Source organism: Ictidomys tridecemlineatus, chromosome 3, assembly GCF_052094955.1.
Source record: "Ictidomys tridecemlineatus isolate mIctTri1 chromosome 3, mIctTri1.hap1, whole genome shotgun sequence".
NCBI lineage: Eukaryota > Metazoa > Chordata > Mammalia > Rodentia > Sciuridae > Ictidomys > Ictidomys tridecemlineatus.
The window spans coordinates 144,756,805-144,781,563 of NC_135479.1; the positions used below are offsets into that span (position 1 = coordinate 144,756,805).

The following is a 24,759-nucleotide window of genomic DNA, read 5'->3' on the forward strand; positions in this document are numbered from 1 at the left end:
TACTAAATGGACAATTATTGAGATAGTATCTGTCTACTTCTACAGCCCATAAAAAGTCATACCTACCATTTCCTTACTTGGAGACCTTGGTCAAGAATGGCCTCCAGGGCTAGGGTGTAGCTCAGTAGGGTGTTGCCTAGCAGATGTGAGGTCCTGGGTTCCATCCTTAGCACTGCAAAAACAAAACAAAATAATAATAATAGTAATAATTTTTTTAAAAAAAGAATGCCATCAGAATCACAGCATTCTCTTCCTAGTGGCACAGTGTGTCCCATGTCGGGACAGTGTGATGGGGAGTGTGGTTTCCAGGCACTTGTTGGCTGGGGACATTGGGTGGCTTGGATGCTGTACCTTTCTGTTTAGAGTTTGATTATAACTTCTAAGACTGTAAGAAGGCTGTGGTTCCAATGATCCCTGCCTCCCGTCTAGCAGCCCTATCATTACTGGTTACAGATCTTTTTCAGGATGTCACAAGTCATGTTCCTTTCATTCTTTGCCTTGCACACGTCCCTTCCCATTTGCTTAAGTTCTGGAGAAGCCAGTAGGAGGAATGCCAAAAGAGATCCAAGCTATGGGAGGAAGAATCCTTTATAATGCTGTGAAAGTAGCCCTTTTGCTGACTTTATAAGAAGATTCTATTTGGTTTGGAGACTGACTTTTGTTGAAAGGGAGTTCAAAAGCCTCCCTGGGGATCTTCAGCTTACAAATGCCCTGGAGATGGGAATGGGCTGGGCTGCCCTTCAGCTGGGCAAAAGGAGCCCTCCTTTTATGACTCCCCCAATGTTAATCCTGGAATTTAGGAGAAGGAGGAGGTTGAGCCCCCATCCCTGGACATGCTGGATTATGAGCACCAAATAAAGGAAGAGGGGAGGATGGCTTCTGCAGTGCCCCCTCAGTTGATGATTTATTGAATTTCCATAGAATTGCAGGGTTTGGAGCAAATCAGATCTGCTTTTGGAATGGTATTTTGCATTGTGATAGCTAAGGAAAATAGCTCATGTTCAAAGCCAAAAGAAAATCTTTTGTAGATCCAAGATAAAAACAAACATGCATTGAATGTAAACTTGGATCAAAAATGTGGGGTTTCCAAAAGTAGCAGGTGACCAGCAAAAGTTGGCCAGCAATAAATAAATAAATAAATAAATAAATAAATAAATAAATAAATAAATAAATAAAATGCTATTAAGGGGAAATTCAGATCCAAGTTGTTTTTCCTGCTGAACTCATAAAAAGAAAAGGCAGGGTCCTGAAGGGAAGAACAAGGAGAATTATTATGTACAGGAAGACAATGAGATCACAGCCAGCCACCAGGGCAAAGGCTGAAAAAGGTTGTTAATGTCAAGTCCAAGAGGAACTGAAGACCTTGATCAAGCCTGAGGGGTTTGAGGAACAGGTTATTCTGGTTATCATATCAGATTTAGTACAAAAGGTAGCCAATTGCTCCCATTCTGTGGGTATTTAACTCTTTCTCTAAAAAAAGAGTTTTGCAAAATGTTACATTGCATTTGTTTCCAGACTAAAACCACTATCTATTCATGTTTCTAAGAAGAAATATTGCTTCAATAGAAAAAGTCTAATTGTCCAGAAAAAAACTGACTTGTTTCATTTAATTCCCACAACATTTCCACTTTACACTTTTGAATTAACTCTGCAGGTGAGGAAAACTGATGCACAGAAAGGTTAAGTCAGCTATCCACAGTAGCCCAGCCAATAAGCAGCAGATCTTGGCTCCTACAGTTTCTGCACATGTCCTTTCTGCTTTGCTGCTCTGGGGCCCTAAGTCATTCGTTTGATGCTGTGGTTCACTAGAACAAGAATTTAATGTTTAATATCAAGATTAGGAACTGTCTTCAAAAACCACTTCCAGTGGACTGGGGATGTCGCTCAGTTGGTAGGGTGCTTGAATGCACAAGGCCCTGGTTCAATCCCCAGCACCAGAAAGAAAAAAAATAAAAAAACTTCCAGGGAGTCAAAAATTAAAGCAAAATTAGCAAGAAGGAAAAAAATGTGGGTCAGTAAGATGATGAAGATGGGTCTGTGTGTATGTGTGGGGGTGAGTCCATTTCTGTCGGTCTCCCTCCCTGGTCCTTCCCCCCCCCCTTGTCCCCTCCCTTTCTCCTTTCTTATCTGTCTGCTGCCTGTCCTGCCCTTTATCCTACTTCCTTCCTTTTCTCAAGTGGTTCTAACACTGTTGGTCTATGTGGCATGGTTTTCACTTGTCCGTGAACTTCTTAATAAGCAGTTTGTTCTTCATCTTAATTCTTGTCACTTCCCATGGAGGACAGGCCTGAGCCTCTTCCCTTCTCTCAAAATTGAACAGTGGCAGTTCATTTAATGACCGAGGCAGCCAGTGAGTGCCTGGAGAGTCATTGGTCAATACCAAACCAGAGCAACAACAGATAAATCCGTTTACATCCGGGACCCTAGACCCGTAACGTAAGCCAAGGAGGCAACAGCTCCTCTGGATCCTAGGAAGAAGGCTCTCCCTGAGCTCGCTCTCAGCACAGAGCAGGAAGCACAGCTGTGGGAAAGGCCTGGGGTATATTTAGTCTGGCTTTGTTGGAGCTGAGTAGCACATCTGTCCTAGGTCCCAGTGACCTCTCCCTTGGTACTGTGGCCAGTGCCTGCTGCCTTCCTCCCGCTGAAATGAAGAAGGCTTAGCTCCCTGGGCTGGTGCTGCTGGGGGCTCTCACCTCTGACTCTGGCCCTCCCTCCCCATCCTCAAGCCAGGTTAGGTAAGGACTGCCCCAGAGAAGCCAGTCTCTGGGCCAACTGATGGCACTGGGTGTGAACACAAGCAATGACAGAAGGCTCCTGGAAGAATTTAAGAGACCTGCCTATGTTCCCAGTAAATAGAGGGAAGGCACCCAGACCAGGACGTGGCCAGCTGTACCCTCAGCCCTGGGGGCCCTCAGCACAGACTGCTTCCTTTTCTGAGTTTCAACTCTCCCCTGGGGACATGGGAACATAATCAGCCTCATGCCACACAGGGCATCACCAGTGACACTGGGTGAGCTGTGAACACACTTTTGAAGCACAAAGCACTGGGCTTTGTAAAGAATTGTTATCATTTCATCTCAGTGGCAACTATTAATTCCTTTTCTGCCCTATTAAAAGTAAATGTCCTAGTTTGGGGGATTTTTCTCATAGTTTATTGTCAGGTTGAGGTTGCCCAATTAAAAACGTCAGTAGGTTAGGTAAGTGAAAACACATTTATTTTTATACTTGTGTGTCAGGTATTTGTTCTAGCTGTTTTACATGTTGTTCCTCATAGTCACCTAAGAGCTCTGCTGTTCTATCATGTAGACAGCGTGCATTACATTTATCAGCATTGCAATGTCATTGGTAATTGATGATAACCACATGATCAATTTAGACGACAGGACACTGAGGCCTGGTGGGGGAACTTGCTGCAGCTCACACGGCTAGAGCCAGGAGTTAAGAATGCCAGTCTCCATCTGTCTCTTCTCATTTGATGAAGTCCACGCAAGAGTGAGCATAAACTGATGCAGAGCCTATGGGCCACACATGAGCTGGGATGATTTGTTTGGCTTTGGAATGAAATGGAATATACACACACGTTGCCCTTTTTGCCTGGCTTTGCTCTGCTCTGCTTTGTTTTTCTTGGTTGTCAAGAGCCTAGCTTGTGGGCCACTGATGGTGCATTTGTCCTCGATGGCACTGTGAGTGCTCACTGTGGGCCACTGAGGAAGGCTGGTTCCCTTTAGAGATATCCCTTGTCATCAGAAGGCCTGGCTGTGAGCTCTAGGTCTATCGTACTGGCTCTGTGACCCTGGACAAGTCACTTCCCCTAAGCATGTTCTGGTCTCACTAACAATGAAATAGGGTGATGGGGCTGGGACTGGGGTTCTAGAAGTCTGGTAGGGCTTTTCTTAGGCTGCATGAAGAAAGCCACTTGCCTAGAACCCAAGATTCTCCCTGGCTCCTTAATCCCAGTGCCAGGAGTGGAGGGAGCTGGCTGGTTTTCTCACCCTGTTGTTGAATGCTCAGGAAGATGCAGCCATTCACCAGCCTGAATCCATGGTCACCACACCATGGTGACTCAGCCTGCACATGCTGGGGGTAATCAACACAATCAGGAGCCCCCCACTGCAGCCTGGGAACAGGGAACAGGTCCACTCTGAATATTTGCTCCCAGTCATGTCATTCTTCCTCAGGGCTTCGGGGAAGAAAGAGCAGGGTCAGAGGCAGTGGTGACCCTGGCTTTAAATGCCTGCCTGGGTCCTTTCCCACAAAATTACTCTCACTCGTCTCCCAGGGAGATGCAGTGAAAGTTGGTTCTCAGTTTACTTTGAGCTATCTCCCAGGGTATTTTTAAGCTTCACGTTTGTATTCCTCTCAGTACTTGCCTCAGGTCACATAAAAATGAGTCAGTAATCCTTGGGTGAGGGCCCAGGCTCTGATTGGTTCTTTTGCTGCTGATAAGCCCTGCAACTAATTGAGTCCAGGTGGGTGGGCTTGATTTGGTTCTCATTACAGGCTCCATATGCCCCAATAACAAATGCTCGTGGTCCTCAACTTAAGATGGCTCAACTTCATGATGGTGTGAAAGCAGTGTGCCTTCAGCAGAAATCACACTTCAGAATGCGAATATTGAACTTGGATCTGGGCCAGTGATATGTAATATAATACTCTTGAGATTTGGGGCAGCAACAGCGGGCTGCAGGTACCTGTGAGCCCCATGTTCGTGAAAAGCTGTTGCTCCACAATGGACTGTGTTGCTAAGCTAGGATGCTCGAGAATTTAGTGCATTGAATGCATTTTCAACTTAGGATATTTTCAGCTTCTGACGAGTTTATGGGATGTAAGCCAAGGAGCATCTGTAGTTGCACACGGTATTTTCTCATACCATCTCCAGAGCTCCCTGGAACCCTGAGGATACTATCCCCAGAGACAGTTAAGGAAGCCAAACTTCAGACAGAGGACAGGACTTGCCCAGGCCAGGATCTGGCACCACACCCTAGGTTTCATCACTGCACTATCTCTCCCCTCCATAGATGCAGGCGGACATACCAGCTTTGGGAGAACCCAGTCCTGAGGTGCCACATGCAGAGGCAGTTCCCAGGCCACCCTCTCACACATACGTCTCAGCTCCAGGGGTGGCTCAGGAAGGTGCAGATTAGGTTTTTAAACCCAGTGGCTGAGGCCCACAGGGTGACTTAGCTTTGCTGACGCCCTCAGCCAGAAAACAGGCAGTGAGAAGAGCCAGGAGAGGGCAGGGTCACTGGACTGGGCAGGGCAGTCGAGCAGACTGCCACTGGCTGGAAGGAGAGCAGGCAGGAGTTTGGGATGTTCCTGCAGCACCCAGGAATTCAAGCCCATCTGCAGGGAGCTCTGTGATGCTAGGGACTCGGGCTCAGACTTGGGCAGAGAGGCAGGAACAGGGAGTACTCCCGAGAGGCAAAAACATTTTGTCCTCAAGCCTTCTCAGTCTGTTCAAGACAGGAAATTCCTAAATTCTCCTGAGGCGGTCAGCTTTCCCCACCACTGCAGCCCAGTAGGGGAAATAAGATAGATCTATGCATTTCCAATACTGAGCCCCCAATCCCTCTCCCAGGATCTTTGGCCAAGGCCCCTTGGCTGCCCTCTATCAAAGATGGATGCCTGAGTTGCAGGCATGGGGCGAGCAGCAGTTGCCTGAGAGCCCCAACTTGTCAGCAGAGACCATGGGTCTCACCTGTCTCAGCCACTCTTGTCCTCCTGCTCCTTGCCCTCCCACCAGCACCCGCTCTAGGGGAAACTTTCAGCCTCTCTCCTCCCACAGGCCCAGAGGCTAGGCCCACAGAGCTTTGCAATGGCCTGAGTTCATTTTCATTGGCTGCTGATAAAAATTCAGTAGCAAGTTTGGAGTTAGGTCTTGCCCAGGTGGGAAAAGCACAATGGAAACTGTCCCCAGGGCTCTAGGCTTCCTGAAGAACATTTGTTTTTTGTGGCCCCAAAGCCTTGCTCCCAAAGTTTTGGATTTTTAGAGATCTCCTAGCTGTATTAGTTTGTGTTCTGTTACTATAACAAAACAGAGGAAGCTGGGTAACTTGTAAAAAAAATGAGATTTACTTTGGCTCCTGGTTCTGGAGATCTAAAAGCATGGCACCGCCTCTATTCCCTTCTGGTGAGGACCTTGAGTTGCTTTATATAATGGCCAAAAAGCAGGAAGGAGAAACCAGTGAGAAAGATGGAGGGAGGTTCCAGGCTTGCTTTAGAAAGGTCTTCTCTCCTGCTAACTAATTCAATCCTGTGAGAGACTACTCACTGCTGTGGGAACTAATCCCGATTGAGAGAACCTTATCTAGCCCTTTGAGAAAGATGTTAATCCATTCATAAGGTCAGTGGCCTATGATTTTTTTTTAAGAGAGAGTGAGAGAGGGAGAGAGAGAAAGAGAGAGAGAGAATTTTAATATTTATTTTTTAGTTATCAGTGGACACAACATCTTTGTTTGTATGTGGTGCTGAGGATGGAACCCAGGCCGCACACACGCCAGGCGAGCGTGCTACCGCTTGAGCCACATCCCCAGCCCCAGTCTATGATTTAATCTCCCCCGCCCCACCCGAGGTCTCACCTCCCAATACCACCAATATGAAAATCAAATTTCAACATGATGGGCTGGGAATGTAGCTCAGTAGTAGAGCACCTGAGTTTTGGTAAGTTCAAACCATAGCACTAACCCTCCTGGTCCCTGCTCCCACCAAAACCAAAACAAAAAACAAAACAAAAGCATAAATGGACTTATTGAGGGCTGGGGATGTGGCTAAGCGGTAGCGCGCTTGCCTGGCATGCGTGTGGCCCGGGTTCCATCCTCAGCACCACATACCAACAAAGATGTTGTGTCCGCGGATAACTAAAAAATAAAATATTAAAAAAAAATAAATGGACTTATTGAAAGTCAAAACCCTCTGGCTCACAGAACCAGTGGAGAGATAGACCCTGGGCATCTGAGGGCTCATCCTGTACAGGGCCATCCTGCAAAGTAAGCAGACCTTATCTCCCCAGAGACAGGGGTGAGGTCAGCCTGGAGGAAGATTCCAAGAGTGAGATAAAACCTGTCTATGAGTCCATCTCCACAGAGACCTGAGTGGGAATGAACCTGGTTATACCCAGAAAGTCACTCTGGTTTTGGCCCTTCACTAGCTGTCCCTCCCTCTCAGATGGAAATTTTTGTGAGGTATTTTTGATGTATAGTAAGCTGCATATATTTAAGGAATTTAATTTGATGAGTTTTGAATGTTTACCTCCATGAAACCTTCACTGTGACTTTAAAAAAATAAATATCTCCACTACTTATTTCTTCATGCCCTTTATAATCCAGCCTCACAGCCCCTGCCTCAAGTACTCACTGATCTGCTTTCTGTCCTTTTTCTTAGTTGATAATGTACCTTCATTTAATTTATTGATTTATGTATTTATACATGGTGCTGAGGATTGAACCCAGCACATATTAGTCAAGCACTCTACCACTGAGCTACAACCCCAGCCCTGCTTTCTATCCTTAAACTTTGCGTTTTCTAGAATTTTGTATGAATGGATTCATCCAACATGTACTCTTTCTTTGTCTGGCTTCTTTCATTCAGCATAATGATGGAGAGATTTATCCCTGTTGTGATGCCTCCCAGGGCTTTATTCCTTTTGGTTGTGGTTTTCTGTTGTGATGGGTCTATCACAGTCTTTTTGTTTGTTGGCCTGTTGATGGGCATTTGGGTCATTTCCAGTTTGGAGTTATTGTGATTCAAACTGCTATGACTATAAGTCTTTGTGAAGATTTGTGATTTCATTTCTCTTGATTAAATATGCAGGAGCAGAATGACTAGATTATATGAGAAGTATATGCTTAACCTTTTAAGAAACTGCCGAGTCTGTTTTTAATGGGTCTGTACCATTTACATTCCCACCAGCAGTGTATGAGAGATCTATGCTGCTCCACATCTTGGCCAATATCAACCATGGGATGGTCAATCTTGGTCATTCTAGCCTTTTCTAAAGAATGCGTTATTACTGTGCTAGAGTCAAACCCAGGGCCTCACACATGCTAGGTAAGCACTCTACCACTGAGTTACATTTCTAGTCCTATAGTTTATTTTGTTTTCTTAAAAAAAGAATAAAAGAGGGTTGGTAATTGGCTCAGTGGTAGAGGACATGCTTAGCATGTATGAGATCTGAGGTTCAGTCCCCAGCACCAAAAAAAACCAAAAGGAAGAAGAAAAAGAATGTACCTATTTGATTAAATATGTTGTATACATAGATCATCTCTTACAAAATGAATCAGGAACTGAAAATTGGTGGCCTCTGGGGAGAGTTGCTTTGTTGGCCACGGAATGGGTGGAAGACTTTACACAGACTCTTTGATACCTTTTGAATTTTGGGCCATGTGATTATATCATTTATTCAAAAAAGTAAACAAAATTTAAGAAAAAATAACCTCATAAGATACCAAGTGTTAGATTCCTCCCTGAGGTTTCCTGAGGAAGCAGAGCCTGGTTTAAGTGTAGCTCTACAGAGATCTCATTGTTCACTCCCTGCTCTCTTGCAAGAGTGTTGTCATGTCAAGGAGAGAAACGGGGCACATCTGATTCCTCTGTAAGATCTCCAGCACCTCCAAACACTCTGGGAGCACTTAGAACCTGAGCCTCAGCATAGCTAATTGGTCTCTTTGTTGAATGACTGACTGAATGAATGAAATAATGCTCACCTGATGTTCTGTTGTCTACCACACAGAAAAGAAGAGTGACGGAAAGAGTGGCCTTCTGCCTCTGTCTCCCAACCAGCCTGTGGCGCCCATCTTCCTACAAGGCCTCTCTGATCTCAAAGTCATGGATGGAAGCCAGGTCACCATGACAGTTCAGGTGTCAGGTCTGTCCCTGTGTCTTTCTCCTTGGGATGCTGTGAGAAGGGCCATGGTTGCAGTACAGGTATTGTTCCCCAAGGCCCTGCTCAGAACATTGACCCACCAGAAAACCAGCATAGGGCCACCAGACAATGGACCAAAAGAAAAGAGGCCTTTTGGTTTTTCTTTTCTGCCTCTGTAGGTAGAATTTTCTAGATTCAAAGTTAAATGAATTTGGGGAAGATGGTGGTCAGACGTAGAGGGGTGAGGGATTAATTTGAATCATGTGTGGCCAGTGTGGTTGGAAAGTTCTGAAGACTGGTGCAAAACCTGGTACAACTCTCAGAAGATGATCTCAGTTGCTCTTTCCAAATTTTAAGGTGAAAGGATAGAGTAGAAGTCATTCTAAAACAGGGATAGGGCAACAGGTGCTTGTGACAAGGTGTGAGCAAAAGAAGCCCAGGGAAGCTTCTGGCTCAGTGCTCCTGGCTGGGGGCAGCCATAATGCCTTCATGGTTCTTGGTTCCTGATCAGTGCCTCTGACAGCTTGGAGGTTACTTCCCTGGGTTTTTAGTTCCTTTTGAACTATAGAAACAATAAAGATGACAAGTAAGACATCCCGTGAGCTCACCTTTGTAGAGATGCTCAGATGATCTCCCTTTCCGGCAGACTGGAGGCCATCCTGTTACAGCCCCAAGATAGAGAACTGGTCCCCTCCCCTGTCCACATGTACCATACCACTCATGGAGTCCTCCAGTTGGAAGAGATTGGAGGCACTTTACACCTGGCTGCCAGGCATGTGATGTCTGACACACAGCAGATAGATAGTCATCTGCTTGCTCTTAAGCCTCTGCAGGGACCATTGCCCCCCAGCCTACCCCAGCTGCCCATTTCAGGGACTTTGCTCTTCTGAAAGCAGAGATTTATAATCAGGTCTTACATCAGAGGAAATCCTCGCCATTGGCCATTGTTTCATGCCTCCCAAAATTCCAGAAAAAATAGATTGGTGAAAACTGACAGTTCTGTCCACCAAGAGCCATGTTTGGAAATCCTATGCAAGCTGGTGTCCTAGGATATTTGTATGGTAGAAAAATGAAATGTTAATTGGACTCTTCTTCTGGTGACAACCTGCAAGGAAATTACCATGAAGTCACTATTACTTACCCTGGGTACCCTGTGTGGGGAGTGTAGAGCAGAAAACATATTCAGTTTGAACCCAGCGATCTACTTAGTATCATAAAGCTATTTGAATTCTAATTTTAAGAACCATTCTTCCTGAGTTTTCTTTTTTCATCTCCAAAATCATATTTTCACTTCAGTTCTTTCTGGTTTCCCCAAATCTGTTGTTTAATAATCACAATGAGTATACATTTGGTATTTTCTTTGTGTCAGATCTTATTCTAATGGGCAGCTAAAAGAGGTTTGATTTATTCATGTGTACTTCCTGACAAACCTACAAGATAGATGCTATTAGAATACCTATTTTTCAGATGGGAAAACTGAAGGTGCAAAGAGTTTGATAGAATATTTAATAAGATATTAGAGTATTAGCTGAGTGTGGTGGCACATGCCTGAGACTGGAATGAGGGCCTAAGCAAGACACTGACTCTAATAAATTACAAAAACAGGCTGGGGATGTGGCCCAGTGGTTAAGCTCCCCTGGGTTCAATCCTGGGTACAAATATATATATTACAGTATCAAGTGCACAATTGCTACCTGACCAAGGAAGTCGTGCCCTAACCAGTTCCCCACCCCTCCTCTCACTTCAGGGAATCCACCCCCAGAGGTCATCTGGCTGCACAACGGGACTGAGATCCAGGAGTCTGAGGACTTCCACTTTGAACAGAAAGGCACTCAACACAGCCTTTGCATCCAGGAAGTGTTTCCAGAGGACACAGGCACATACACCTGCGAGGCCTGGAACAGCTCCGGGGAGGTCCGCACTCAGGCTGTACTCACAGTGCAAGGTGAGGCTTAACTGTTCTGGGGGATGGAGGTATGGGCCTGGCCTTTCCCAAAGCAATATGGAGATGAGCACCCTGCAGGAACCCAATCTGGTCCCATCCCAGCCCCAGAGGCAGCTCCCTACCTTCCACCTCAATCTCTGGCTGAGAGGGCAGCACCCCGCCCCACCCACAAGCCTTCTAAAGCCCCTGCCCTCTCTGGGCTACTGCTGACAAGCTAATAGAGTGCTAAGAGAAAAGCCTACAGTACACTTAAATTTGGCAACAAGAACTTTGGAAGCAGGTTATAGGCGTACTGGTCCCTGCCCTTAGAGAGCACGTATGTAAGAGGAAAGGCAAGTTAAGCACACAGACTGCAAGGATCAACTGCTGGTCGGACACATCTCATGCAGATCTTCAGCACCCAGCCCAGTGCCCGCTCACTCTGGGCTCTCCCCTTGCTTTGGGAGTATTCATCTTAAAGCTTTCTCTAAGAACATAGTCAGGAACGATATGCAAGAAAAAGATGTGTTGTGTTTGTATGTCCCTAGAAATAATTTCTGGACTAGATGTTGCTGTTCTTTGAGTTACACGCTGTCTTCCCACTCTGCCACCAGGGAGGACATGGTGTATGCCTGTGCTGCAGGGCCTTCCTCTCTCACTTTACCCTTTGCCATCTTCCAGAGCCTCACGATGGCACCCAGCCCTGGTTCATCAGCAAGCCTCGCTCGGTGACGGCCTCCCTGGGCCAGAGTGTCCTCATCTCCTGTGCCATAGCTGGTGACCCCTTTCCTACTGTGCACTGGCTCCGAGACGGCAGGGCCCTCTCCAGACACACTGTCCATTTTGAAGTACTACAGAACGAGGATGTGTTCACCCTGGTTCTAAAGAACGTGCAGCCCTGGCATGCTGGCCAGTATGAGATCCTGCTCAAGTGAGTCTGCATGTCCTGCCGCCTCCCTTATCTCCTTCCCCCAAGATTCCTGGCTCCCTTAGCCTGAGATTGGGCATCCAGAAGAAGCACAAGCTTATGTGGGGGTTGTATTTCTAGGTAAAGAAGTACAATCTTGATAAAGCTGACAAATTGATTGTTACACTAGAGTAGAATAGATTCTTGTGGAGAACCTTTCCTTCTTAGCACAGTTCCTCAGAAGTCTGTCATATTACATTCTGGATTTTGCATGTCATGTAGTATATGGAAGATAAGAAAGGAGGGAGTAAAGGATCAAAGGTGGAAACAGGAGGATAGAGGGAACGCATTTGTAATCTATTGCTGTGTAACAAAATACCCCCAAATTTAGCAGCTTGAAACCAAACATTTATTATCACAGTTTTTGTGACTTAGTGTGTTAGTCTGTTTTCCATTAGGATAATGAAATACCTGAGACTGGGTAACTTTATAAAGAAAAGAGGTTGATTTAGCTTATAGTTCTGTAAGTCCAAGGCTGGGCGCTGCACCTGGTGATGACCTTCTTGCTGGCAGAGTCCCAGGGTGGCACAGAACATTACATGACAAGAGAGAGAAAGCACACTTGTGTCCTAGGATCTGTGTCTCTGTCCTTCTCTGTCTCGTCTCTCTATCTCTCTTTTTCTCTTCTTATGTGGCCACCAGTATTCATTCTTGCCCCACCTCCATGACTTTATCTAATCTTAATCCCCCAAGGCCTCACGCTAAACACCATGGTTGGATTAAGTTTCCACCCTCTTTAATACCTCACAATGGAGATTGAATTTCAACACATGAGCCCTCGAGGGGCACACTGAAACCATATCCAAACCATAGCAGTTGGGAATTTGGAAGCAGCTTAGCTGGATGGTTTTTCTTTTGTTAAATTGTCATTGAGTTGTCAGTGGAGCTAAGGTCTCTGAAGGCTGGACTGAGACTGGCGGTTCTGCTTCAAAGGTGACTTGGCAAGAGGCCTTGGCCCCTTGCCCCATGATCTCTCCACAGGCCTGCTTGAGGGTCTTCATGACACGACAGCTGGCTTTCCCAGAGATAGTGACCTAAGAGAGCCCAAGTCTGAACCTGCAATGTCATTTATGACCTGCCCTGGGAAGTCACATACCATCACTTTTGACATTCTGGCTGTTAGCAGTGAGTCACAGAGTACAGCCATGCTCAAGAGGAGGAGAATTAAGTTCTGCCTATTGGAAAGAGGAGTCTCAGAGAAGGTGGAGACATTTTTTAAACCAGTGCAGGGAGATTACCTTTCCCCATTCCTCTTTTCTTACCTCTTTGAGATCTTGCTAGATTACAGGGGAAGGTAAGCACCATGAAGGCATACCACGGTGTCCCCACACCTAGAAAAGTATCTGTCCCATAATAAGCATTTGGTAGTCATTTGTCAAATGTTATTTTACCTTTAAAATTCTCCAAATCTTAAAATTCCATGCCTGGGTTGGTGTAAGCATTGAAGAATGCTTGTCCACACCTTGACCTGCAGACGGGAGGTTGTGCCATGTCCTGAGGATGGTTAGACCTGCCCGGGCTTAGGTGCCTGGCCACTTTGCAAGGAGCTTTCTCTCCTGGACTTTTCCATGTCTCTATTCTCAGCCCATCGTGCTCAAGGCTCTGAACTATAAATAGACTATATGTCAAGGCTACTGCCATGATGGGAATGGTGCCTACAATAATTGAAAAACCTCGGTACGCATCCCATCCCCTTGGGTCCTTCTGGGCACATGATTTATCCTTGTATCAGTTGGCCCTTACTGGATAACAAATCATCCCAATACTTACTGGCATTTTTAAAAATAACCATTTTTAAAAAGCTATTTATTATCCCTTAGGAGTCTTTGAGTCTGCTGGGGAGATCTGCTGATCTGGGCAAGACTCAGTGGATCCCAGCTAAGCTCAATGATCTGGTTGTGGACTGCTGGTCACCCTTCTACCATCAGCAGTGGGCTCAGGAAACAACAACTGCCTTTTGCTTTGTTGTTACCAAGAGGGCAAATCTGCTTCCACGTGAGGAGACCCCACTCTTACTCCCTAGACCAGTATAAAGGATGGAAACTGATTCGATGTGAAAAATGCTTGCTGACGAGCTGTCTGTATGGAGGAGTAGACAATATTCATGTTACGTAAGCCAGACATCTTAGAGGAGATGAACCTTCTGTGATATTTAGAGGAAAAGAAAAGCCGATGTTCAATGAGAAGGGGTTGACTATTGAATAGACTGAGCAGAAGAGGGTCGAGGGTGGGAAGGGAGAGCAGAGCAAAAGCAAAGGGCTATGGGAAGTCTGCCAGCCCAGAGAGGAGGGCTACTTTGGGAGGTCGGCAAGCAGACTGTCTGGGACCAGCTGAGGACAGTCATAAAATGTAGACTGTCGTCAGCTGAAAGGGATTTCAAATGCTATCTAACCTCCTCCTCATTTAATAATCGGGAAAACTGAGGTCTCCGTCATGGACTTGCTCATGACCACTCAAAGGCCATGAGCAGAGCCCAAGTTCGAGCCCTTGTCTTTTGATTTAAATCAGACACTCTTCTATTCTAATGACCCAGTTTGGGGAGTTTCTCTCCAGTGCACTGGGAACTGGGGACCTGGGAAGTGGCATCTCTATCTTTGCAGCCCTTGCCTCTTTCCCCTCCCCACAGTCTGGCCTCTCCATTCCTATGGGAGGCTGTTGCCTGATCTTGGCTTTGTCCCCAGCTAAGATGGAGCAAGTCAGTGGAAAGTTCTGCTGGGGAGCATGTTCCAGGCCTGCCAGGGGCCGCCTTTACTTCCCACTTGCCTTGTCCCAATGGAAAGCAGACCTAGATCAGAGAGGAATGCCTTTCATGGAGGAAGCTGGATGTCTGGGAGGAAACCTGGGGTATGGAGGCAGGAGAGGCAGTTCTGTCTGTCCCTGCTAAAGTCCCGAGGCAGGTATGGGTGCATTTCTACCTCCCCTTTCCTTCCCTAGCTTCCAGCTGACATGTTTGAAAAATTGACACTTGCCAGAAAATTGGTTCTTTAAACTAATTTTGTGTATAAAATCATCCCAGAGGATAGTTGAGGGCAGGTTGGAGTACAAGACTTCACAACTAGAAAATGGGCTTCTTGTTCAGGGCTTGGGAAGTGGAGGAACAGAGGGTTCTGTGAGTTTGTGGAAGATACAGCACTTAGGGTGATAGCCCATGTCCCCTATGGCAGCACCAGGACAGGCCTCAGACTCAGCCCCAGACCTGAGCTTGTAGCCAGATGTGTGAAAATGTTGAAGATGGCCTTAAGAGGCTGTTCCAGCTGATTAGGTTATCAGGAATGTGGGCCAAGGCCAGAGGCCTTCTGACCTATGTAGACTCCAAATGAACAAATAATTTGTCTTAAAGGCCCAGTGGAGATGTAAGTTTTTATCTGTAGGAATAGTTGCCCTAGTGTATAGCCTTAATATCCCAGTTCTCTGTCCCCGGAGTGGCCCCCATACCTCAGGGTGAGGCCCGGGATGGATTGAGCAGGAGGCCTTAAGAGACTTATCTGTGCCCATGCTCCTCACATTCAGGACAGATCATGGCAAATGACAGAAGCCCTTAACTCCTTCCCCCAAAGGAAGATAAGGCTTACTCCAGCTCAGGGAACAAGGTTTCCCACCAGTTAAAGCCTCAAGTGGTGTGGCCAGGGTAAAGTAGGGCCATCTGGTCAGCATCTGCTCCTGATTTCTGCATCTGGGCTATGTTCTACTTGTGACAGGAGGAAACTCAACTGAAGATGTGCCGAAAAGGGCTACTGGATAAACACAGCCCTTGGGCATCTTGTCGTACTGCTTCATGCCAACCCTGGGTACCACAACGCTGGCTTGGAAGAAGGCTGGGGAAAGATGGCCTAAGGCTGGCCAGAAGCCTAGTAGAACCTAGTAGGGACTGAGCCTCAATACCAGCATGCCCTTGAGTGGTTGTTCTATAAGTGCCTGAGCCCCGGAAGCTTTTGTGACCATTGGGAGCTCAGGATACTCTGCAGGCTCTTAATCTTCCCAGGGCCTGGGACTGACAAGGTTGTGGAGCAAAAGAGCATCCTAGGCCTTGAAGCTCTCCAGGCATGAGGCCTTAAGTCAGGGTTCTCTGAGAGCCAGAGCCTTAAGGAAAGGACAGGGGAGGAGAGAGGAGCAAAGGGCTAAGGTCTCAGGAGGACATCTGCATTGGCACAGCCAGGGGCGCCATATAGAAGGACAACTACGGGACACCGACAGGCAAGAGGCAGGTTGGAAAGTAGCAAAGATCCACCTTGCTTCACATGGGTCTCAATGCCAAGGGGGAGATGCAACACTGAGCCCCCTTGGGCTACTAGTGTCTGTCCCCTGAGAGGCAGGCCAGGCACAGAGAAGCAACCACAGTTACAGGATACACACAGGCATATGCTCAGATGCCAATTCCTGTGCTTACACTAACCATGTGCCTGTATTCCCATCTCATATCTGGTGCCTCCTGGGTGGACCCCGCAGATGCTTGTGATTGATACATAAATGTGCACAGAGACTCACACATATCCCAGAACAGATCCGTACTGAGAGATAAGGGTGCAGTCGGAGTCTTAGATTCAAGTAGACCCAGCTCCCAGTCCCGCTCCTCACTAGTTAGCTCTGTGAGTTTAGGCAGATTCCTCCATCTTTATAAGATTCCTTTCCTTTCCCTAAAAAGACATGCTGACACAATCTTTCCTAAGTTTAAGTGAGATGGATTGCACAAGGAAACTGTAACAGAGCTTGGCAAGTCTGTCCTGGGGTCTGGGCCACACTTGCGCCCTGCAATACTAATAAGATGGGTGCATTCAGGGAACTGAGTGGGACCCCCAGAGTCCCAGCACTGTCTTGTGTAAACTCCTGAGTCTCCTTTCCTGTCCTTAAAATGGGCACAGTTGTGGTCTTTGCCTCTCTGGCATGTTGTAGAGAACCAGAAAGACAAAGGGTGTGGAAGACACCAGAGCCTGATTGTGAAACACAGTCTATGGGTTCCTGCAGTCCCTTTGGCTCCCATACACCCCACCCAATTGGTCAAGGCTCAGAAATGCCAGCAGAGGGCAGCCTTGTGGGGCCAGAGGGACCATCTGTGGTAAATCCACCCGCAGGGCGCTGTAGTGGAGCCCCCTTCCCTCAGCTGGCCCTGCACCATGGGGCCTGAACAGTCCTGTGGATGTGAAGACGCCTGTAGCCCTCCTCACCTAAACCAGGAAGAAAAAGGGCCACCCGGGGAGGGAGATGCTTGTTTTGTTTTAACCCCCAAAATTCTAGTCTCAGGCTATTGGCTGATGAGTAGAGGCTGGTGGGGTGAAGGGGTTCGTTCTAGAGTGGGGGAGGGGAAGTAGCAATTGGGGAAACAGGTACTGCTGTTTCGGGGGAGCATGGAGTCAGACTGCAGTCACAGGGCAGGCTAAGCCCGGCCTATCTGTCTGGACCGAGTAGCTCCATTGCAGTCCCGCGCAGAGCCAGCCTTTATTCCCTCAATTATATTGATTGATTGGTGATATTACATAATAGGCTTCCAGAAAGGTAGGTATCTAGGTGCCTATCTTAGCTGCTCTCCAGAAACTTCCCTTCTCTTCTTTTTAAATAAGAACTGGGAAAAACATAGAGTGACCTCAGGGTGAGGCAGCTCTGACCTAAATCTAAGTCTGGAATGGAGAGCACAGCTAAGCCTGTGATCTCCGTCTTCCCTGGTGGGCAGCCAACCCTCGACCGAGTTCATGCTTGCCTTGTGCCCCTCATGGCCCTGGGCTGAGTGGGCCCTTTGCCCAGGGAGCCTCTTGATCCTTATTGGTCCCTTGAATTCTTTAGGAACAAGGTTGGCGAATGCAGTTGCCAGGTGTCACTGATGCTGCAGAACAGCCCTGCTGAAGAATCCCCACGGTGAGTGCCCCAGCAGTCTCAGGCCAGGCCCCAGGCACCACCGGGCACCTTCCTCCTGGTCCCAGCAGCCCCGGCCCAGCAGCCCCACACTGTTTGCATCCTCCAGCTGAGGCTGCCAGAACCAAAAGGAAGAGATTGGAAGGGAATGAGAGAGGGAGGGCAGAGGAAAGGAGGGGGCGATTTTTTTTTTTTTTTGCACACACCCTTATAAGGCTACTGAAGTCATTACCGATGTAATAAACCAACTAAGCGAGCGAGTGCCTCTCACCAATGTTCCCTTCTATAAACACAGCCTGGCCGGCCCCCACCTCCCCTTCCCCCTCCTCTCTACCCTCCGCCCTCGGGGATTTGCTCTCCCCTGACGTCTCTGGCTCTCCCGGCCCCTTTTCCTCCTGCTACTTTTCTTTTTCCCTTCACTGGTTGCAGGGGGCAGGAGCCTGCCAGCTGTGAGGGCCTCTGTGGTAGAGGAGCTGGTGCTGATGGTGGTGGCGACCGTGATGGGACCCTGAGGCCAGACTGGCCTGGGAAAGGGCAGGATTGCCCAGAGGAGGAAGACTGTGAGGACGTGCGGGAGCTGCTGAAGAGGCGTGTGGAGACCCGGCTGCACACAGAGGAGGCCATCCGCCAGCAGGAGGTGGAGCAGCTGGATTTCCGCGACCTCCTGGGGAAGAAGGTGAGCACCAAGACTCTGTCAGAAGAAGACCTGAAGGAGATCCCAGCTGAGCAGATGGATTTCCGCGCCAACTTGCAGCGTCAGGTGAAGCCAAAGACTCTGTCCGAGGAAGAGAGGAAGGTGCACAGCCCCCAGCAGGTTGACTTCCGCTCTGTCCTGGCCAAGAAGGGGACTCCTAAGACCCCCGTGCCCGAGAAGGCACCACCTCCAAAACCTGCCACACCTGACTTTCGCTCGGTGCTGGGCAGCAAGAAGAAATTACCAGCAGAGAATGGCAGCAGCAGTGCCGAGTCCTCGAGTGCCAAGGCAGTGGAAAGTCCCCAGCCCGTGAGCAATGCACAGCCTGCAGGGTCCCTGAAACCCGTGGGCAATGCCAAGCCTGCAGAGACCTTGAAACCTGTGAGCAATGCCAAGCCTGCCGAGACCCTGAAACCCGTGGGCAATGCCAAGCCTGCCGAGACCCTGAAACCAGCCAGGAAAGAAGAACTGAAGGAGGAGGTTAAGAACGATGTGAACTGCAAGAGAGGGGCCACAGACAATGAGAAAAGACCAGAGAGCCAAGGGACAGCCCCAACTTTCAAAGAGAAGCTACAAGATGTCCATGTGGCAGAGGGTGAAAAGCTGCTACTCCAGTGCCAGGTGTCCTCTGACCCCCCAGCCACCATCACCTGGACACTGAATGGAAAGACACTCAAGACCACCAAGTTCATCATCCTCTCCCAAGAAGGTAAATGAGGGTGGGGTCAGGGAAGACAGGGACCCTGTACCAGGGCCACTGTTGGCTCATGGAGCCTCTGTCTGGTTGATGATCACTCATAGCCCGTAGCCTGAGTTGGAATGCCCAGTCCCTGTCCAACCTCATTTACAGGGTAGGTTTTCTGCTCAGGGACCTTGAGTACATGCCCCTTGCTGGGTCTCTGATCCTTGTGGTGTAAGCCTATATCTTGGTGTCTTCTGGCAGAGTTATCTCATGACACCCCCACCCATGGTTCCCCAGAATTTAAGTGGGCCTGAGTGATACCCAACAACCCAAGCATGGAGAAGGCTGTTTGTAGGCTGGGAAATGGGGTTGAAGGGACTCTGGGCTGTGGAAGCAGCAGAAGTTTTGGCCAGGGGAAGAGTATGCAGGGCAGCATAGTATGGGACTATGAATTGGGGTCAACAAAATCTTACATCTTGAGAGCATTGTGGGTTTGTAGGAACCTGTGTGGGAATTCAAAATCCCAGTGCAGCCCCAACAGCACATACACAGACAGAGCTGCTTGCTTCCTAATTTGGATGAGACGTTTGTTTGCTGGTATTTCACATTCTTGGGTGGTGGTGGGGGGGGCGGTTGGCAAATCCTGCCATCTGTGGTCTTTTGGAGTCTGGAGTCCTCAGGTGGGCCACTTTATACCTAGAGAAGAGAAGGGCTGAGAGGAGGTCTTCCCCTGGCCCCTCAATTTGGTTGGAAGTGTTTTTATAAATCCCAAGCCTGGACAGGAGCTCAGAGGCCAGCAGCTAGCCCACACCCCACTCTGGTGGCCAGCAGAGGAATAGGGTGCTTCCTGAGCTGAAAGATGCCACTGGGGTCTCTGGCCAAGGCAGAACATGAAGAAGCTCCCCAGGAGGTGGATTTACCTCTGAAGGGCAGAGGGCAGCCACTGCAGAGGCCAAGTGGACAGTCCCAGCAAATGCAGGTTGGTGGAGACAGCAGAACGCTCTTCCCTCTGCTCTCTTGGGGCTATGCTCTGGTCACACCCCTCTCCACCTATCCCTTACCCCTCATCCCACTATATGCCTCCCACTTTCAGCTTGGGAGGAAGTATTTGAATTAGCAACGTTCCTGTTGCTCATTCTGCATCTCAGACAGCAAATTTGGAACAGCCAAGCATGTTGAATCTAATGGCTGAAGGGGAAATTGGAAATTTCTGTCAACAGAGAGAAACCTGTTGTATTTTGCAAACATGTTCACACAGTAATTTTTTCTCATGGATGTCCTCAGATGGTCAGAGTCCTCCAGAAGGCATCTTCTCCATCTCCCAGCCTCTGCTAGCTCAGCCTCTGTGATATCCACACTCAGGTGGTCATGGGGGATTGCTAGGCTGGGGCAAACATATACACACCCAGGGGAGTGGATTCCACAGCTTTCCCTATGCCCACTGGGGGCCTCCCCATTGGAAAACTCTTGGTCAAACTGATTGGAAAACTTAACCAGTGATCTTTCTGGGTAGGATGGAAGATGGGTAGCCATCACCCTTGGAACATGTGCGGTGTCATGTGTGGTATGACTGCCCCAGCCTTAGTGAAAGATTCAGACAATGGCAGGGAGGGCAGGTGGCGAGGGGCTGGGGGGGCAATGCCCAAAGCCACTTAGCCCTGGGACCTGTGTGGAGTTTAAATGCAGAGCCACCACTGGGTTCAGTGGCTGCTTATAAACAATGTTTTAACTAAGAAGTGTGAGGTGGACCCCTGCCTTGACCTCAGAAACACTCCTGAGCCATTAGCCACTGGCTTCCCACACCCTGACTGCCTGGAGTAAGTTTAGTCTGCTGGTCACTGGTTGTTAAAGAGCATAGAGACACCAGTTACTCCAGCATCGCCTCCCACAGAATCTGCCCCAAAGGCAATAGTTGGGTCCAGAGTGGCAGTAGCAGAAGTTACTAAAAAACCACCACAAGTAGAGACTAGGAGGGGTAGGAGGGGATCACAGAGATAATCCTAAACTTTAAACAATATTCTTATTATTTTAAAATGAGAATAGCTTGCATCAGTTGAACACCAGACACTGTCCTAGGCATCTTAACATTTCCCATTCACTTAGTCCTCACAACCACTATGATGTCCCTCTAACACAAGTTAGCACCTTGCCCAATGCTGCACAGCTCCTAAGTAACAGCTGGGACTGAACTCATGTAGTTGCATTCCCATGCCAAGACAATAAAGAGAGAGAGGGGGGGGGGAGAGAGAGAGAGAGAGAGAGAGAGAGAGAGAGAGAGAGAGAGAGCGAGAGCAGGGGGCTGTGGCTCAGCATGTGTGAGGCCCTGAGTCCCACATAATTGGGGGCTGGGGGATGATGTCCCCTGTGCTCGCCAAGTTTCTGGTATTTTCCCTACAGTGGTGGGAGTAGACCTTGAAAAGGGCCTGTCTTGCCACAGGGAGGGTGCCTTGTCTCAAAATAATCCTGCCCCTGTCCCTTCACTCAGCAGTTCCGTAAGAGCCCCTGTTTTGTTGGGGGCAAGTATGCCTCGAGGATTCAGCAGTTGCCACTGTTGCAGGCCCTACTGCAGGAGAGGACCTGTTGTCAGTGGATCTGGAGAGGGAACACGGGCTCACAATGATAAAACTGTTGGAGCCAATTACCCAAAAAGTGTGTCTGGAGGAACAGGAGCTGAGTGCCAGGGCCACAGGGAAAGGGCCTTGGAAAGCCCTGGGCATCCATCTGAGCCCTGAAGCCACCAGACAGGCAGCGGGAAATTGGCAGGGGGCCTATGGCAGCAGAGGAAGGCTCCTAGCCCATATGGGCTGGAGAAGGTGGTTTGTCTCCAATTTCTTCCTATCTCATGCCAAGGAGCTCAAGTTTCAAAGCAAAAGGGAGTTTTGTGCAAGATTCTGGAATGAGGAACTTTGTGCACAAAGCTGGTTTTAGGGGTTTGGCTGTCTCCATGAACAAATGACAGGCATGGAACCTGCTGAAGGAGTCAGGGAAAAGGGTGGTGAGGCCTGGACCAGCACAGTAGCCATGGCCATAGACAGGAAAGAACCAGTTCAAGAAGCAAGAGAAGCAATAGAACCTGTCACCTGGCTTCGCAGACAGGTTGGGGGCAGGCTAGGTGGGCAAGAGGAAGGAGTGGCAGACCGCTGAGGGGGTGTCTGGGCCACAGGTGTCAGTGGAAATAAGGAAGTTGATGGTTTGAGGTGGTTCATGGAGGAGGAAGAAGGGATTGACTATGCCCATCTCCCCAAGACTATGCCATCTCCCCAACCTTCCCACCCCTCCGCACCTCCCTGCCCCATCCCCTGGCTATGAACACTACTTACCCTACTGCATTGGCCTCCAATCCTGTCATCTCTTCTATCAAGACTCACCACCTCTGGATGTTTCCTCAGACCTCTGTAACCATTTCAGCCAAGAAAGATTTGCCCTCTGTCCTCCTTCATCCGCCTGTGTATCTGATAATACCAGTTGCTACAGGACACTGTTTATAGGCTTCAGGGGCTTCTCTGATGTCTTTAGCTTGGATCAGCCTCAGAACCTGTGGATCCCCAAACAGAATTACATCCACCCCATTTAGGCCCAAGGAAATCCTGAGAAGAGGTTTGACAGCCATTGGTTGCAGTTCACTATGAGTTAATACTAGGAGGGACAGTCATGTACAAGTGTCCTTCCTCCTCCTGCATCTCCAGAACTGTAGGATGCTACCAGCTGGGTTTGCCCCCTGGAGACAGGCATCCAGGCCCCCCTTTCTAGAACTGTCTTGGATGCAAGGCAGGAGGCAAAGGCCTGTGAGCCCAGAGCAGGGCTTCTGTGGCCCTGAAAAGTGCTTTTATCTTCATGGTTTGCTTGCTGTCTCCCAGCCAGGCTTCCCCCTCAGAGCATTTCTCCCAGTCTAATAATGAGGACTCATTTTTGTTGCTGTTATCAAGAGATGATTCATTTTTAATTGCCTTCCAGGCAGAATCTCATGCAGGCTTTTTTTTTCTTTTTCAAACTGTGAAAGTCCATCCTATAAAAGGTAGAATTCTGCAGCACCTACTCTGTGCAAGGCCTTGTTCTAGTCCCTACTGTCGTATGTATAATCCACTCAGTGCTGACTTAGGAACTTTCTTCCTTCTGGAAATTAGTTACCTTGTTCAGCCATAGATTATATATATATATATTGTGTGTGTGTGTGTGTGTGTGTGTGTTTGCATAGATCCTGTCAGATCACCTGCTACAGAAATGCACCTTTGTCATTCTCAGGATGGCATTTTTTTATTGCAACTGCATTCCAGGCTCAGGAAAAGCATTCCTGACAGACATTGTCACTCCCCTCAGAGCTTGTATGGGAGACAGTTGTGTTTCTGCAATGGCCTTAAGAGAGGTGCTTTGGCAATAACAAGCTCAGGGTAACTTGGGAGCAGAGAAGAGAGATACTTAGGGCTGGGGGCATGGGGGTGACAAGGAGGGCACCATACCTGAGGAGGTGACCTGGAGGTAAGTCATGCTATTGGTCTGGGCCTTTCAGGGAGACCAGGTCAGGGAGGCCCTGCTGACTAGCGCAGCCTCCTAGCAGAGCCTTCAGCACTTCAGACTGCTCCCTGCCCTCATCTCTGTCCCTGTCCTTGTTCTCCACTCTGCCCACCCATTCAAGACAGGAGAGAACTGAGGGAACTTCAAACTCAGAGCTTGACTCCCTGGCCAGGAGGGTCTCTCCCAGGCAGGGCTCTTGCTGAGTTGCTCAGTAGATTCCTGCTCCTGACCTCTCCCTTCCCCCTTCTCAAAATTCCCCACCAGGCTGAGGCTTCTCAAAAAAAAAAAAAAAAATGCTGGGAAACAGTTTTCTTCTGGAGGTCAGGAATGAGCTGTCCCACAGGAAATACCAGATTCTTCATCTGGGGTAGCCAGCCTCCCAGCCTGCCTGGCTCTCCCCCAGCCCACGCACGTGGCCGGGATCAGTTCTGGGGCTTGAAAGAGCTGGGGCGGAGGGGCAGGGCCATGTCCAAGTGCTCCGCTGCCCTCCCAGTTGGGCCGTCGGCTCATGACTGTCTGCAGTGTGTCTAACTTTGGTTTAAGGCTGAGGGCAGCTGGAGACAGAAACTGAAAGAAAACCAAGGATTCAACAGAGTTCTGTTCTCAGAGGCTCAGCCCAGACTGAGGGGAAATTCCCAGGTGGGGTTGGTTTCTGAGGGATCAGAGGTCGTCTTAGTATCCTCCTGCCCATATTCAGTTGAATGGAAAGTGTTCTCTCTCTAGAACATGGTTATCCTTATTCCCCTATTCCTGTGCCTCATGATTCTCGTTCTCAAACCAGACTGTGTAAAGATCCAACCTGAATCCTTTTTACTGCAGTTTCTGCAGGTTATCTTCTCAACACAGTGGGAAGAGACCAGGACCCATTGCCCTCTGCCATGGAGGACAGAGTGAGGCCTTTCCAAGGGTTAGGGTCTGTGAAAGGGTATAGGAGATTTGGCGCATAGATCGGCCTGCCATCCTGCCCCAGGAAAATGTTAGGCCCTAACTTTCTCCTCTAGCCTGAATGAGGTTCTCTGGTCAGCACTGATGTCATCCTTCCTTCCTCTGGGGGCCTTAGCATTTTTTTTTTTGGTCAGGTCTGTGCCTACATGTAAACGTGGAAGTGGGACTTGTAGCTGAGATCTGAAGGCCCTTTAGGAATGGTGCCCACCGGCTTCCCTTCCAGTATTTCTCCCTGACTCCTGGCCACATACATCCAGAATGCACACAGCTCTGTCCATTGGTACCAATGGCTCATGGGAGCTGGGGGTGGGTGACTCTAGGCAACAGGATT

General features: G+C 48.6%; 1 protein-coding gene across 9 annotated transcripts in view; it reads left to right on the plus strand.

Annotated features, from left to right (window-relative positions):
- Mylk (myosin light chain kinase) overlaps positions 1–24,759 on the plus strand; it is a 246,743-nt gene that overhangs the window by 147,274 nt on the left and 74,710 nt on the right. For all 9 annotated transcript variants that reach the window (XM_078044102.1, XM_078044103.1, XM_078044099.1 and 6 more), the window contains 5 exons: positions 8,729–8,863; positions 10,608–10,805; positions 11,466–11,715; positions 17,527–17,598; positions 18,025–18,998. In XM_078044102.1, the coding sequence (XP_077900228.1) occupies positions 8,729–8,863; positions 10,608–10,805; positions 11,466–11,715; positions 17,527–17,598; positions 18,025–18,998 (1,629 nt within the window). The remainder of the gene's footprint in view (positions 1–8,728; positions 8,864–10,607; positions 10,806–11,465; positions 11,716–17,526; positions 17,599–18,024; positions 18,999–24,759) is intronic.